The 15,000-nt window shown below is 46.7% G+C and overlaps 2 protein-coding genes across 7 annotated transcripts in view; both read left to right on the top strand.

Annotated features, from left to right (window-relative positions):
• Window positions 1-7,936, top strand: part of ilkap (integrin-linked kinase-associated serine/threonine phosphatase) — a 17,220-nt gene extending 9,284 nt beyond the window's left edge. The window contains exons 1-10 of one of the 3 annotated variants that reach the window (XM_085184832.1): window positions 3,863-4,181; window positions 4,809-4,946; window positions 5,074-5,191; window positions 5,274-5,380; window positions 5,740-5,833; window positions 5,912-5,999; window positions 6,084-6,214; window positions 6,287-6,406; window positions 6,677-6,758; window positions 7,343-7,936. In XM_085184832.1, coding sequence (XP_085040958.1) covers window positions 4,139-4,181; window positions 4,809-4,946; window positions 5,074-5,191; window positions 5,274-5,380; window positions 5,740-5,833; window positions 5,912-5,999; window positions 6,084-6,214; window positions 6,287-6,406; window positions 6,677-6,758; window positions 7,343-7,483 — 1,062 coding nt within the window. In that variant the 5' untranslated portion in view covers window positions 3,863-4,138 and the 3' untranslated portion in view covers window positions 7,484-7,936. Of the gene's footprint in view, window positions 1-3,862; window positions 4,182-4,808; window positions 4,970-5,073; window positions 5,192-5,273; window positions 5,381-5,739; window positions 5,834-5,911; window positions 6,000-6,083; window positions 6,215-6,286; window positions 6,407-6,676; window positions 6,759-7,342 lie in introns of those variants that run through there. The other 2 variants (XM_085184833.1, XM_085184834.1) reach the window with 2 other exon arrangements.
• Window positions 7,937-7,969: 33 nt separating this feature from the next.
• LOC146502892 (arf-GAP with coiled-coil, ANK repeat and PH domain-containing protein 2) overlaps window positions 7,970-15,000 on the top strand; it is a 13,482-nt gene continuing 6,451 nt past the window's right edge. For all 4 annotated transcript variants that reach the window (XM_085184828.1, XM_085184827.1, XM_085184829.1 and 1 more), the window contains exons 1-14: window positions 7,970-8,636; window positions 8,714-8,771; window positions 9,171-9,290; window positions 9,528-9,581; window positions 9,670-9,728; window positions 9,878-10,061; window positions 10,140-10,184; window positions 10,283-10,378; window positions 10,474-10,548; window positions 10,688-10,791; window positions 10,868-10,919; window positions 14,362-14,462; window positions 14,543-14,654; window positions 14,756-14,949. In XM_085184828.1, the coding sequence (XP_085040954.1) occupies window positions 8,584-8,636; window positions 8,714-8,771; window positions 9,171-9,290; window positions 9,528-9,581; window positions 9,670-9,728; window positions 9,878-10,061; window positions 10,140-10,184; window positions 10,283-10,378; window positions 10,474-10,548; window positions 10,688-10,791; window positions 10,868-10,919; window positions 14,362-14,462; window positions 14,543-14,654; window positions 14,756-14,949 (1,307 nt within the window). In that variant the 5' untranslated portion in view covers window positions 7,970-8,583. The remainder of the gene's footprint in view (window positions 8,637-8,713; window positions 8,772-9,170; window positions 9,291-9,527; window positions 9,582-9,669; window positions 9,729-9,877; window positions 10,062-10,139; window positions 10,185-10,282; window positions 10,379-10,473; window positions 10,549-10,687; window positions 10,792-10,867; window positions 10,920-14,361; window positions 14,463-14,542; window positions 14,655-14,755; window positions 14,950-15,000) is intronic.

Below are 15,000 nucleotides of genomic sequence, written 5' to 3'. Positions count from 1 at the left end.
GGTCATGAATGGGGTCCATGAAGGGACACTCCAGCACAGCTGTGTCTCCCTCTGAAGCATAACGTCGCTTTATTTGTTTAAACAAATGTACAGAGTAAGTGCTCACACACTGCTGTTGGTTCATCACCAGGCAGATGTAAACAGTTTGTTGTTCATTGAAGACATGAAGAAGTGATGTGTTTGTCACCTCCAGGAAACTTTCTTGGACTTTATTCACCTTCAAAATTCTGTCTTTGAAAATACTCCACATGTCTTGTTGCCACTCCCCGTCATGTCTGATCCAACGCAGCGTCAGATTCTCACCTGCTCCTTTACATTGTACGTCTACAGTGTCTTCAGGACTTGTGATATCTTCTTCCCACCAATATTCTCCCCACCTTACTGTCTTACACACAGTCAGGCTGATGTTTCTCTCATATGTCACGCTGCCCTGAGTCCAGCACACTTCTTGGTACAGTCCAGAGTCTGAGTGGGTCAGGTTGTTGAGAGTAAATGAAGGAGAACCATGAAATGTCTCAGGAAATGAGAGTCGTCCTGTCAGGTCTTCATGTACTGTGAAGTTTCTGTTCCAGGGGTCAGAGATGTTCCACAGGACCAGAGTATCTTCACCAACACGTCTGGAGGTGATGCAGGAGCTGTTTTGATCTGGGAGCTTGAACTGTAAAGACTCTCCTTCTTCTTTTATGGCGATAAATTCTTCTGCATGAATGTTGCTGATGAGAGTGAACAGCAGGGAGAAGCAGAGCTGTGCGACTGCAGCCATCCTGCTCAGAGGTCTCGTGGTGAGTGTCGTACAAGCACTGACACTGCTCGCTTCATGAGCTTCCTGTTTGTGGTTGGAGGAGGAACGCCACTTCTTTATCACATCATCAAGGAACACTTTGAAGCATTTGGCTCAATATCACGCCGTATATCTGCTTTCACTCTTCACAGGCCAAAGTGTGGACACGGGTTTTTATACTTCGTTGCATGGGTCCAGGGGTATCAAACATGTGGTCTGGAGCACAGAACCGGCCAGTCACAGTGTCCAATCTGAACCATTACAAGTGAGATAATGTCAGCTTTACCACACAGCCATGAATATTATGAAAATGTAAAAGTCCTTTCTAAACTATTTAAAACTTTTTGAATAGTTTTTTAGTTTCAAAAACAACTAAAAAATGTTGTTTCTCATGTGATCCTTCATAAAACATCACATATTTTCCAACATAATTCAGGGTTTGGTTTGGTCTAAGTAAGCAGAGAAGTCCAGGCATCCAGTTTCCATGCAGATGTTTACATGAAGCTCATCATCTGATGATGAAACTTACTTTGTACCCAAGCAGCCCAACCAGAAATTGAAAGTGTACATGCATCAAGGGACGGAGCGCATCCCGTCAATAGGTCCAAAGTGCAATCGAGGCTAATCCCACGATCTTCTTATTTTCTTGTAGACCGAAGTTGAAAATCTGGCAGTATTTATTTTTGTGATTTTTTTTCCACTCTCAGCTGTCCTTCTCCTGTATTTGGGCCTGTTTGTTCATTTATTTCAATCATGTAAACAATATACACGTACATTTAGCAAAGAAAATCTGAGAAAAAATACTATACAAAATAAAGTTAATACATTTCAATATTGCTTCTGTTCTGATTCAGTTACATGTCGAAAGGGAGAGGGAAGAAGTACACACTTATTTAATCCCACCCCTTTGCCATAAGTTATCAGTCAATATTTAGTCACTTACTGATATAATCTGTAATAAAAATAGTGAACAGATTTCTGATATAATATATACTATAATATCACATCATGAAGTTTTCTAAATAGTGACATTCACTTAATTTCAACATTTTCCCTTTTCTTTATAGCTCAAGAAGATCATATCTTTATAACTCTTTTTGAACTGTTTTATGTTTGGATATTGCTTCAATTTCATATTCAAACTGTTCCACAGCTTCACTCCATGCACAGAAACACAAAAGCTTGTTCCTGTTGTACGTACCTTCCCTGTTTTGAGTTACAAAAACCCCTTAAATTATAACTTACTCTGAATATAATCTGGCAGTTCCTTATTTTTTGCTTAACACTTAAAGCCAAGTTCACTCATAAAATGTGCCGGTCATAATAACGTTACAGGCTATGCTAGGCTTTGGCCCACATCAGTCTAAAATTGTATGCAACCATGAATAACGTGTTTTGGAAACTAACTGCACAACAGGCAGCACTATTAGTTCTCTCAGTCTCAGAGCAGCATTTCTAATTTTGATTGAAACTGTCAGAGAAAACGGAGCCTCGAGCAGCCAGGATAATAATACTAAAATGTTTAATTATTACTACATTACCTTTGACTAAAACTCTTGTTTGCGAGCAGCTTATTGATCTTGATAAAGACGTGCTGCTTACTTGTGTAAAAACAGTGAAATATAAAAAGTGTTTACTAATTTGTACCACCGTGAGAGAGAAATGGATCTGAAACCACTGAAACCAGAGTGTTTGCAGACACACAGATAATGAAGACATGCTGCTCGGAAATGCTAGATACAGATAAAAATGGAGTGTGTGTGTGTGTGTGTGTGTGTGTGTGTATTGAGCCAAGATTGCGAAACAGCCTAACTGCCTCAGTAATTATGGACCTTATAGTCCTTACAAACACTGTTTCACTAACTTCAGTAAACATTTTACATACATATGTCACTGCTGTATAATTGACAGCAAACGCCGTGAACGCAGCGGTGCACGAGCCACTGCAGTGGAGCTCACGTACAGCTTTGTGGGCTCAAAATGTGGTTATAAATATTTTGTACTTGTACTTTTGTATGTGTAAAAAGAATTTGTGTGTGTGTAAAAAAGATTTGTATGTGGACTTAGCCAAAAAAAACGTGTGAATCTCTGCAAGTTACAAGTACGAATTTTGACCCTATTTTTCTTCCTTTCATCTGATTGGTCAATGTCATGTCAATCACAAATGTAACAATCCAATCAGAGAACAGTTTATCTTTATTTTATTAGTATTTTCCTTAAATGCGTTAAATATATATTTAATATAAATATATATTTAATATAAATATATACTTTCTCATCTAAATGTCCCGTAATACAGTGAGAATCAAAAGTAGTCTATAAGTTTTAATGTAATTAACGCTTTGTTTGAAAACATAATTCCCAGCCCCGCTCCTGCTTTGTGACCAATGAGCTGACAGCACACTTATGACAATTCGAGTATGACAATTCAGATTACCGCTCATCTCATTGGTTGAGGAAAGGTCGCTTGCGGAGAAAATACCGGAAGACAACAGATGACCACACCAAAAAGCATGGCCAACAGGGAAACAAACGCCGACACTGCGGTGCAAGTCTCAGACGACAGTACACCTGAAGCTGGGCAAACACTGTGCGATTTTCAAACTGCACGATTGGCTCGCAGGGGTTAGAAGTTCGTAGGTCACGATGCAGGTCTCACACTATACCGCCCGATGCTCTGATGCGACCTGAGTCACACTGTGCCTCCATAAAATGAAGGTTATAACAGAAAATCTGTCGCTCGCTCTCCCTCTCTGTCTTTCACTCACACAGACACACACCACCATCAACTTTGCTAAATTGCTAATGAAAAACATGATCAGGCAGCTGTGATTGAGCAGCGATGTCCTTCCAACTATTTTCACGGTTGTTGTGGTCGTGATAATTTGGTGAGGCCACATCGAAAAGGCTCGGATGAGCTTTCCAAAGTTCTACAAGTTGTGCCACAAAATATGTGCAACTGCTAAAACTTTAGGTCCTTATTGCGGGTTAAACGTAACGATGCTATGGAAACAAAGTTGTCTTTTTTAGAGCTTCCTTCACAGACTTCCGGACATTTGCAGCTCGGATATTTTGAAGCTTTTGTTTTGAAAGTAGCGGCCGGAAGTAGGTTGTGTGTAGCCGTGTGTTGCTAATGCAGGGCTAGCTCTGAGGCTGCAGATGAAGAACAGTTCCTGCTGCAAAAGAAGCGACAGCGGGTCTTTAGCACAGTTTGGCCCGCTTTAATAATCGTGTCGGTTTAACACGAACTGGGTCAGCTCACACACCCTGACACGGATACCCGGATACGGAGAGCTGGGGCAGGAGTGGCGGTTCGCTCAGGTATCCGGGTTAGTTAGCTTGTTGCGGGGCAGCGGGATGGATCTGTTCGACGATCTGCCGGAACCGACTCAGACCTCCGGTGAGTTAACGGGAAGGTTTGACGTTAGCAGCAAGGCTAAGGCTCCATCACAGAGCCGAGTGAGCTAACGTTAGCGTTACTGCTGCGGAAGCCGCGCTTCAGTTCACACCCCACAGACATGACTAATCGATTACGCATCGATTTATCGGTCAGCAGCTGCAGGTTTCATTAGCTCAGCGACAGTTTTTCACCTCTAAAATGTGAAATCTGACTGTATAAAAACACGAAATAGTCAGCAAAGCACCGGGAAAATGAAAAGTGACGTATTTCCTTCCATAACGTGGTTGTAGTGAATTACATTTTTTTCTAAAACTCGATATATCCGCGTAAACTCGCAGTTATTGATCTCTTTGATTATTAATCACTGGTATCAGTGAGGAACAGCCAGACAGGCTGTCTCTGAATCATCACCATCTCACCCCCCCTCCTCTGCATGTAGTCCCTCCTCTGCACATGCCCAGACCATCTCACCCTCTCTAACTTTGATGCTCCTGGCCTCACTTTCCATATCAGTGATGTTTGATGTTTGATGTTAGACTTTGATGAATGCAGGAACAAACGCAGGTAAATGGCGAGGCTTGTGTCAGGAAGGACATCGGGCTAATGTCTGATGTGATTCCTCCTCAGGTCCTGCTCTAGCAGCGCTCACAACTCCACCCCCGACCACCAGAGAAGAAGAGGAGGAGGAGGAGAAAAGGTTGAAACGGAAACGAGATGAAGCACACAGGAAGGAGGAGGAGGAGGTCAAGAAAGTTTGCAAAGAAGGTCTTCAGCTGTTCCACCACAATGTTTGTTTGCTTCTTTTCCTCCAATCAGACGCGAGCACACGTGAATACGACTCGCAGAGGCGAGGGCGGACGCCGCCGATCTCACGCTCTCTTTGTGTGTCTAGGCCTCCCAGTGCTCAGAGGATACGTGGCAGCGAGGCGTGGCGAGCGCGAGGAGATGCAGGACGCTCACGTGCTGCTGCCGGACATGAGCGGCTGTCTGTCCACGCTGCCAGGAAACGTGTAAGAGGAAGTCACGCCCACCAATCATGATCGGTCGCAGCTCCTCTGTGCGGTCTCTCTGACGGCGTGTCTTTGTCTGCAGGTCCCGAGTTTCGTACTTCGCCGTGTTCGACGGCCATGGCGGCGCTCGAGCCTCTGGATTCGCCGCTGAGAACCTCCATCACACTCTCGCCAAGAAGTTCCCCACAGGTGAGTTTCCTCCACGCTGTTCACGACCCGCAGTGGTCAATCCCCCCTCGCTCTTATTTTGAAAGTCCAGTTGCTGCTGTCTCCTGTTTCCCGGCTCGCTGTGCGGTCATAGACGTGATTGGATGGATGATGGTTGAGGCAGCTGCTTGTTTTAGTGCCACAGTAATAATAGTGATGTGAAAACTGACATAAATCACGTTTAATTATTAGAAGAATTAAACTGCTTTAGTATCACGTCATGTCCACAAGAGGGCGCAGTAGTCCAGAGAGACCAGAGTCATCTGTAACTTTACTTTGACATAAACGTGTGTGAGAGCCACGGTGCCTTCTCATTGGTTAAAGCATGTCGTCTCTTTCAGGAGATGCTGACAACGCAGACAAGCTGATTAAGAGGTGTCTCCTGGACACGTTCAAGCAGACCGACGAAGACTTCCTGAAGAAGGCCTCGAGCCAGTAAGACTGAGCGCCAGTGTGCCGCAGCTGTTTTTAAATGTGGGGCAGGAAAAGTTGACGAGCTGTTTGTGTGGACAGGAAACCGGCGTGGAAGGACGGCTCCACGGCCACCTGCGTGCTGGTGGTGGACGACACGGTGTACGTGGCCAACCTGGGAGACAGCAGGGTGAGCCGGCGTTTCTTCACCTCCACCTGCGCTTCTTTTTCTTCCTGTCTTACGCTTCCTGTTGCGCCGTTTCCGTGTCTGCAGGCAGTGATGTGTCGGATGGAGGCGGCGGCAGACGGACAGAGGAGGTCGGTGACTCTGGCGCTCAGTAAGGAGCACAACCCGACCATCTACGAGGAGAGGATGAGGATCCAGAGAGCCGGCGGCACCGTCAGGTCCAAATCCTCGCCGTCCTCCGCCAGCGCCTCTCGGCCTCAGCTAACGGCGATGTATTCGTGTCTCCGCAGGGATGGCCGCGTGCTCGGTGTCCTGGAGGTGTCTCGCTCCATCGGGGACGGTCAGTACAAACGCTGTGGCGTCATTTCGACCCCCGACCTGAGGAGGTGTCAGCTCACGCCCAATGACAGGTAAGGAGAGACCAAAAGGTGCTCCACGAATGTAGAAACAGAATCGTGACGTTTAAAACAGCCTGGTGATCAGCTGATCAGAGCTCAGAGTGTACCTGAGCTCACCTGAGCATCAGTGTAGTGACAGTGAAGGTGGAGCTACCTTAGCAATAAATAAATGTGTTTAATACATAAGATGCTGCACAGTAGAAACACCTGGAAACAGCTGGATTTGGACCTAAACAGCTGTGGTTTGCTCAGCTGTGTGAGCGCTGTGCCTGCTCTCTGCAGGTTCATCATCCTGGCCTGTGACGGCCTGTTCAAAGTCTTCTCAGCCGACGAAGCCGTGAAGTTCGTCCTCGGCGTCCTCCAGGTATCAGCCCGTCCTCCTTAACACCACAAATCACATGTTAATACAAACTGCACGTCGCTGCGTCAGCAGGAAGTGCGACGGACGAGTGTAACAAAATAAGAGCGCAGTTAGCGCGTCTGCAGATTAGCTTCATGTAACTTTGGATTGACCCAAAGTGTTTTTCATCTGTGAGGGTGTAATCTGTGCACTCACCCAGGTAATCTAAGGAGCTCAGGGAGAAAAGCAACTGTTTCTTTAAGTTTCATGAAGACGTTTGACCTCTCACTGTAGGATGGTGGAAGCTGGACCCTTAATCGAATCGAGGAGGAGGCCCAAGGGTCCATCTTTCACCATCTCACAGTGAGAGGTGAGACGTCTTCATGACACTTAAAGAAACAGTCGCTTTTCTTCCTGAGCTCCTTCAGTCTACATGTTCAGTCGAGGCTCTGCTTCATAGTTTAGACCTATATGTATGTTTTAAAAAAAGAGACTGTATGCAAAAGATGGAGACACTCACTGCGACGTCACCCACTGGTTTTGGCCTTAATCCAGTTAAACATGTAAATTCTGCTGGGTGACCTTCATCGTCCTCTTCATGCCTACAGGAGGGGAGCAAAGAGAAGGGGGCGGGGCAGATGGAGGAGGAGCGGCGGTTCGAGGCCGCCTGTCAGCAGCTGGCAAGCGAGGCGGTGAGACGAGGCTGCGCTGACAACGTCACTGTGATCCTGGTTTCTATTGGCTACTGAACTCATCGTCCTCATCTTTGTTTCTGTGTGGCTGCTGTAACGTCCGCTTCTTTTACAATAAAAAATGTTTTATTTTCCGTCTCCATCAGCTGATTTGTCCTGTCAGTGTTTGAATTTGTTAACTTTATTAACACAAACGCGACATAAAGAGGAAACGCATCAGACCATGCAGCCCGATCATTAAACAGCAGGTACAGGTTTGTTCTTCTTCTGTGAAGCAACAAATAATCCAACTGGATGAAGAAAACATTTGTTCAAAGTTTCATCGAAACTTCTGATAAAAAGCTATGTACGCCATTTTTTCTGCCAATAAACAGGAAACGAAAGGTGAAATTATGCTGGTGAAAGTCAAACGTTTCACTGTGTTGGCCTCGAAAGATTACATGCATTTTATTCCTCACAGAAGTCGGTTTGCAGCAGCAAAAAACACTGAAAACATGCAAATCTGCTTTAAAAAGCATGTTTTTCTGTTTTATGCTCAGTTACTTTGACACAAAGACACCTGCTGTGATGCTCACACCTCTGATGAAGTCTCAGTGTCAGCTTTGGTTTATACACAGATATAAAATATGGATAAGTGCTGATAAATGATCAGAATTAGAATATTTCTGACTGTCAAAACTGAATCGAATCAATTATAGAAATCAGCGACGATACTCAGCCCTAAATAACAGGCACGGTAGGTGTGGTTCCGCCCCGGGCCGCTGGGGGTCGCTGGAGTTGCTGTGACTGTCGGCTGGCTACGAGCCAAACAAAGCGGATGTTAGGCGGACGTTGTCGGTTAGCAACAAGTCTGACAACAGCGGGCTGCAGCGGGACAGCTGTTAGTCCGAGAACAGCGGCTGACCCGGGTTAGTTACTCTCGGATCTCAACCGCGCCAATATGGAGGGCCGACCGGGGCGCGTGTGCTGCGCGCGACGGAGCCACCCGCTGTGAGGCTGTGGACCAGGCGCGTGAAGGAGTCCGTCCACGTCCCCGGCGCGTGTTTAAAAATGATTCATTAGAGCGGAGCTAACGGCTAACGGCAGGATGAAGCACCGCAGCTAACTTTATTTACACTCGCACTCACTACAGGGATACGGGACTGCTGGGTGACGTCATGGACGCCCTGCTGGACTTTGAGGATTGCGTCAAAGACTCACCTGAGTTCAGGTAAGCGCGCGCGCGCACGCACACACCAATCTGCGCATGTTCACTTGTAGCGATGACGCTTTATTTATTTTATTCAGGCTGGCTCTGGATCAGTTTGAAACAGATGTTTCACAGCTGGAGACAAAACTGGACAAGGTACAAGTACTACTACTATTACTACTATTACTACCATTACTACTATTACTACCATTACTACTATTACTACCATTACTACCATTACTACTATTACTACCACTACTGCTGTAATAAAAACTGTTAAAGTCGCATGGAGACAAGATACAACTACTTCCACTACAAATAGTGGTAGTACTATTTGTACTAGGCTACTGATACTGCATATACTAGCACTAATACTGCTAGACAGTACAAATACTGTAGCTAATACTATTACGATACTAGTTGTAATTTCACAGCTAATAGTAGTACTACAAATACTGTTAATACAGCTGTATACTCACTAGTACTGATGAAGTACTGTTAGAAGCTAACTGAGGCAAGCTGATTGGTCTGTACTGTCTGTTTCTAAACAATCAGGTGATGAAGCTGTGTGGGAAGATGGTAGAGGCGGGACAAGCGTACAGCACTGCCAATAAGCTGCTGCTGAGCGGCCTAGCTGAGCTGTGCACCAATCAGACGAAGGACAGCGTGATCACAGTAAGCAGCTCCTCGATGCATCTGAAAAACGAAGAAATCGCCGCATCCGTTCGTCTGTTTGTCCAATTTACTTTCAGCTCCTGACGCCCACGACGTCTGCTCTGTTTCCTCTGAGTTCATTTATCTGACACTACCAGCTAATAAGCCAGGAAGGACTAATGACCTAACATGTCTGCTCAGTTTCTCGGTGGGGTGTTGGGGCATTTCCTGTCTGACTTCCTATTTCCTTCCTCTCAGACCTGCTTGAACCAGTTCCACCAGGGCCTGCAGGAGATGGTCAGCTTCCACACGGTGAGTCCACGCTCAGCTGTACTCGTGTTTGTTCGTCCGAGCTCCAGCAGAGACTCATGTGTTTGACTCGTGTGTGTTTCACCTGCAGATGTTGTTTGATCAGACGCAGAGAGCCATCGGCCAGCAGCTCACTAACCTCTGCACGCAGTAAGGCATCACTCCGGGGGGCTGATCAGTATGTCGGGGTTCCCGGGTTCAGTGTAGAGGCCGTTGCCACAGTAACAGTAACACAGTTTAGCTCTGAGCACCGGCAGAGCTGCTCTGGTGATGACACTGCTGCTCTTCATCTCTCTGAGGTTCCTGCCCCAGTTGGCGGAGACCAGGAGGGAGTTTGTCCGGATCGGCGAGGATCTGGAGACGGCAGCGACGAAGAACGCTCAGGTGTCTCGACATAAAGCCGCCGACGCCGAGCGGGCAAGTCACCTGCTGCTCGCTACACGCAAATGCTACCAGCACTTCGCCTTGGATTACTGTCTGCAGGTGTGACACCTGAGTGTGTTTAACATTGATGACATGAAGGGACATCAGATGCTTTATCCTCTATGTCCTCATTTTCAGCTCAACACCTTCAAGACTCAGCAGAAGGTCGACATCTTAAACTCTGTGAGTGAAAACACAACTCGTGGGTCTGTGTGATGTCATAGAGAAGGACATACCTGATACGACCATCTTCGTGTACTGACTCAAGTTTACGTTTCCAGATGTTCTCCTTCGTCCACGCTCAGTTCACCTTCTTCCACCAGGGCTTTGACCTGCTAAGAGACCTGGAGCCCACTATGAAAACCACGGCAGTGCAGGTCTGTGACCTCTGACCTCTTTGTGCTGGTTTGTGTGGTGGCCTCAGTGTGGAGTAACGGCTGTGTACACGTATGTGTTTGTGTGTGCTCCACAGCTGTCACAGCTGTCTGCAGACTGCACGGCCAAGAGGAAGGAGCTGGAGAACAGACACCTGCTGGTCCAGCAGAGGGTAAGGAGTCTCACAGATCAGCACATCTGTCCCAGCAGACGCTGCAGACAGATGTTAGATATGTTGTTCAAGGAGGGACGAATACATTTAGACTCAAAGCAGAACGAACGCTCTGAAACACGCGTGTGTTTGTTCTAAGGACGCTTCAGGTGAGCCGATGGTCAGCGCGTGTCCTGGCAATGATGACATCATCCGGGGTTACCTGTTCAAACGCTCGAGGAGGAAATCGAAAATGTGGAAGAGGTAGAGACCCGCAGCGTCACATGGCCTGCTGACCTTTGACCTCAGTGAATCCTTCTAACTTGTAAACCTGTTTCAGATCCTGGTTCACCATCAGAGACAACCAGCTCATATACAGGAAGTCCCACAAGGTGAGACCGGCCACTCAATCAAAGAACAGCTAATCAAAGGGATCGATTTCACTGCCTGATAACTGATCAGATCAATCAAGAGGTCTGAATTTGTTCCCAGCTGGACGTTCTGTTTATGGTGGTTTAACTTCTGGTTGGATTCACATCCTGTTACATCCATTAAACAGAGTTCAGCTCCTCGGATTGATTACATGTAATCAAATCCAGCCTTTAATCCACCTGTGGGAGAAAATGAATGCCCACCTCCAGCTGAGATCACAGCTGAAGACACCTCACGTGACTTCATGTTGGTGTGACAGGTGTCCCTGAGATTTCTCTGGAAGCTGACCACTCTTCCTGCTTTTATTCAGAACAATCGTTAGCATGTTTTTGTCTACGTTTATTCATTCTGCAAAATTTACCTTTTTCTTTCTGTTCACAAATTTTTACATCAGAAACTCAAGTTTAACATTTCTAAATGTTCAAGTGATGACAGGAAATTTAAAGTTCAGTTTAAATCTGGAGTGAAATCAGTTTTAAAGTGGACCCCCTCTGATTATTACCTGCTCCTTCAACAGGAGAAGCTGTGATAAAGTTTAGAGCTCACAGGGTTTACTCTGTGTACATTGAGCTCATTATTAATCCTTTGGTCATGTTTGATATGAACATCCATGACAGGAAATAATGAAACACTGAAAAAGGTCCACTTTAAAAAAAATCTGTATTTTTCACTTACTCTGATTCGACGCTAAATTCAAATAAAAACAAAGTAGAAACCCTCCAGACAGTCAAGTTACACTCCACTGGTCCTGGAATTACAGGAAGGCGTCCGGTTATCCCACCTCACACCTAGGTGAGTTTTCTGCTTTTAGTGTTTGAAGAAAGAATTTCATGGATGAATGTTAGTCGGAGGAAGAACTGCATAAAATTCAGGATGATGGTGATGTTGGTGAGGATGTTGGTGAGGATGTTGGTGAGGATGGTGATGATGTTGGTGAGGATGTTGGTGATGATATTCGTGAGGATGGTGATGATGTTGGTGAGGATGGTGATGATGTTGGTGAGGATGGTGAGGATGGTGATGATGTTGGTGAGGATGTTGGTGAGGATGGTGAGGATGGTGATGATGTTGGTGAGGATGTTGGTGAGGATGGTGATGATGTTGGTGAGGATGTTGGTGAGGATGGTGAGGATGTTGGTGAGGATGTTGGTGAGGATGGTGATGATGTTGGTGAGGATGTTGGTGAGGATGGTGAGGATGGTGATGATGTTGGTGAGGATGGTGATGATGTTGGTGAGGATGGTGATGATGTTGGTGAGGATGGTGAGGATGTTGGTGAGGATGGTGATGAGGATGGTGAGGATGGTGATGATGTTGGTGAGGATGGTGAGGATGGTGATGATGTTGGTGAGGATGTTGGTGAGGATGGTGAGGATGGTGATGATGTTGGTGAGGATGTTGGTGAGGATGTTGGTGAGGATGGTGATGATGTTGGTGAGGATGTTGGTGAGGATGGTGATGATGTTGGTGAGGATGTTGGTGAGGATGGTGAGGATGGTGATGATGTTGGTGAGGATGTTGGTGAGGATGGTGAGGATGGTGATGATGTTGGTGAGGATGTTGGTGAGGATGTTGGTGAGGATGGTGATGATGTTGGTGAGGATGTTGGTGAGGATGGTGATGATGTTGGTGAGGATGTTGGTGAGGATGGTGAGGATGGTGATGATGTTGGTGAGGATGTTGGTGAGGATGGTGATGATGATGGTGAGGATGGTGATGATGTTGGTGAGGATGTTGGTGAGGATGGTGAGGATGGTGATGATGTTGGTGAGGATGGTGAGGATGGTGATGATGTTGGTGAGGATGTTGGTGAGGATGGTGATGATGATGGTGAGGATGGTGATGATGTTGGTGAGGATGTTGGTGAGGATGGTGATGATGTTGGTGAGGATGTTGGTGAGGATGGTGATGATGTTGGTGAGGATGTTGGTGAGGATGGTGAGGATGTTGGTGAGGATGTTGGTGAGGATGGTGATGATGTTGGTGAGGATGTTGGTGAGGATGGTGAGGATGGTGATGATGTTGGTGAGGATGTTGGTGAGGATGGTGATGATGTTGGTGAGGATGTTGGTGAGGATGGTGAGGATGGTGAGGATGTTGGTGAGGATGTTGGTGAGGATGGTGATGATGATGGTGAGGATGGTGATGATGTTGGTGAGGATGGTGATGATGTTGGTGAGGATGTTGGTGAGGATGGTGAGGATGGTGATGATGTTGGTGAGGATGGTGATGATGTTGGTGAGGATGGTGAGGATGTTGGTGAGGATTGTGATGATGCTGAGGATGGTGATGATGATGATGATGATGCTGAGGATGGTGATGATGTTGCTGAGGATGGTGAGGGTTGCGATGTTGGTGATGTTGTGAGGATGATGATGATGATGGAGATGATGTTGCTGAGGATGGTGATGATGCTGAGGATGGTGATGATGTTGGTGAGGATGGTGATGATGATGATGAGGATGGTGAATGATGATGATGGTGAATGATGATGATGAGGATGGTGATGATGTTTGTGAGGATGATGGTGATGATGCTGAGGATGGTGATGATGTTGGTGAGGATGGTGAATGATGATGATGGTGAATGATGATGATGATGGTGATGATGCTGAGGATGGTGATGATGTTGGTGAGGATGGTGATGATGATGATGAGGATGGTGAATGATGATGATGGTGAATGATGATGATAATGATGATGATGGTGATGATGCTGAGGATGGTGATGATGTTTGTGAGGATGATGGTGATGATGCTGAGGATGGTGATGATGTTGGTGAGGATGGTGATGATGATGATGAGGATGGTGAATGATGATGATGGTGAATGATGATGATAATGATGATGATGGTGATGATGCTGAGGATGGTGATGATGTTGGTGATGATGTTGGTGATGTTGGTGAGGATTCTGATGATGTTGGTGAGGATGGTGAGGATGTTGGTGATGATGGTGATGATGATGTTGATGATGTTGGTGAGAATGGTGATGATGCTAAGGATGGTGAGAATGTTGGTGAGGATGGTGATGATGATGTTGGTGAGGATGGTGAGGATGTTGGTGAGGATTGTGATGATGCTGAGGATGGTGATGATGATGATGATGATGATGATGCTGAGGATGGTGATGATGTTGCTGAGGATGGTGAGGGTTGCGATGTTGGTGATGTTGTGAGGATGATGATGATGATGGAGATGATGTTGCTGAGGATGGTGATGATGATGATGGTGATGATGCTGAGGATGGTGATGATGTTGGTGAGGATGGTGATGATGATGAGGATGGTGAATGATGATGATGGTGAATGATGATGATGATGATGGTGATGATGCTGAGGATGGTGATGATGTTGGTGAGGATCATGTTGCTGATGATGAGTCATGTTGAATCCCACGCCGCAGGAGGAAGCTGTGGTTCTGTTTGAGGATCTTCGACTGTGTGCTGTCAAATCTCTGGATCACGTGGACCGACGCTTCTGCTTTGAGCTGCTCTCCGTCCAGAAGTAAGACAGTGAACACGGTGTTTTCACACCTGCAGGGTCATGTGATATGGCGTTAATTGAGCAGGTGTGTTTGTTTCCAGGTGTTGTGCTCTGCAGGCCGACTCGGAGCAGCTGAAGCAGGCCTGGCTCAGTGCTCTGCAGGGCAGCATCGACCTCGCCTACAGAGAGCGAACCGACACTCAGCTGACGCAGGCCGGTCTACGCCACGACCACGATACACTCACCTCTGAATATTACAGCTAACTCCCCTCCCCCATCCGTTTGGCTGACGAGTTCTTCCTCTCTATGTGCAGCCTAAGGAGCTCCCCCCTCTGCATTGTGGCGGGGACGTCTCTCCGGGCCCTCCCGCCCAGAGGCCGGCAGCATTGAGCGTGGCCCTGAGGGGCCCTGGGAACCAGAGGTGCTGTGACTGCGGGGAGGAAGAGCCTCGCTGGGCCTCCATCAACCTGGCAGTCACCATGTGCATCGAGTGCTCGGGCATACACCGGTAACAGCCCAGGTTTCAGGAGGACTTCCTCCTCATTTCTTCTTCACTGCT

The sequence above is a fragment of the Neolamprologus multifasciatus genome, chromosome 14 (assembly GCF_963576455.1).
Source record: "Neolamprologus multifasciatus chromosome 14, fNeoMul1.2, whole genome shotgun sequence".
Taxonomy (NCBI): domain Eukaryota; kingdom Metazoa; phylum Chordata; class Actinopteri; order Cichliformes; family Cichlidae; genus Neolamprologus; species Neolamprologus multifasciatus.
Note: the sequence above shows the minus strand (reverse complement) of the source record. Positions and strands in the feature narration are given on the sequence as shown.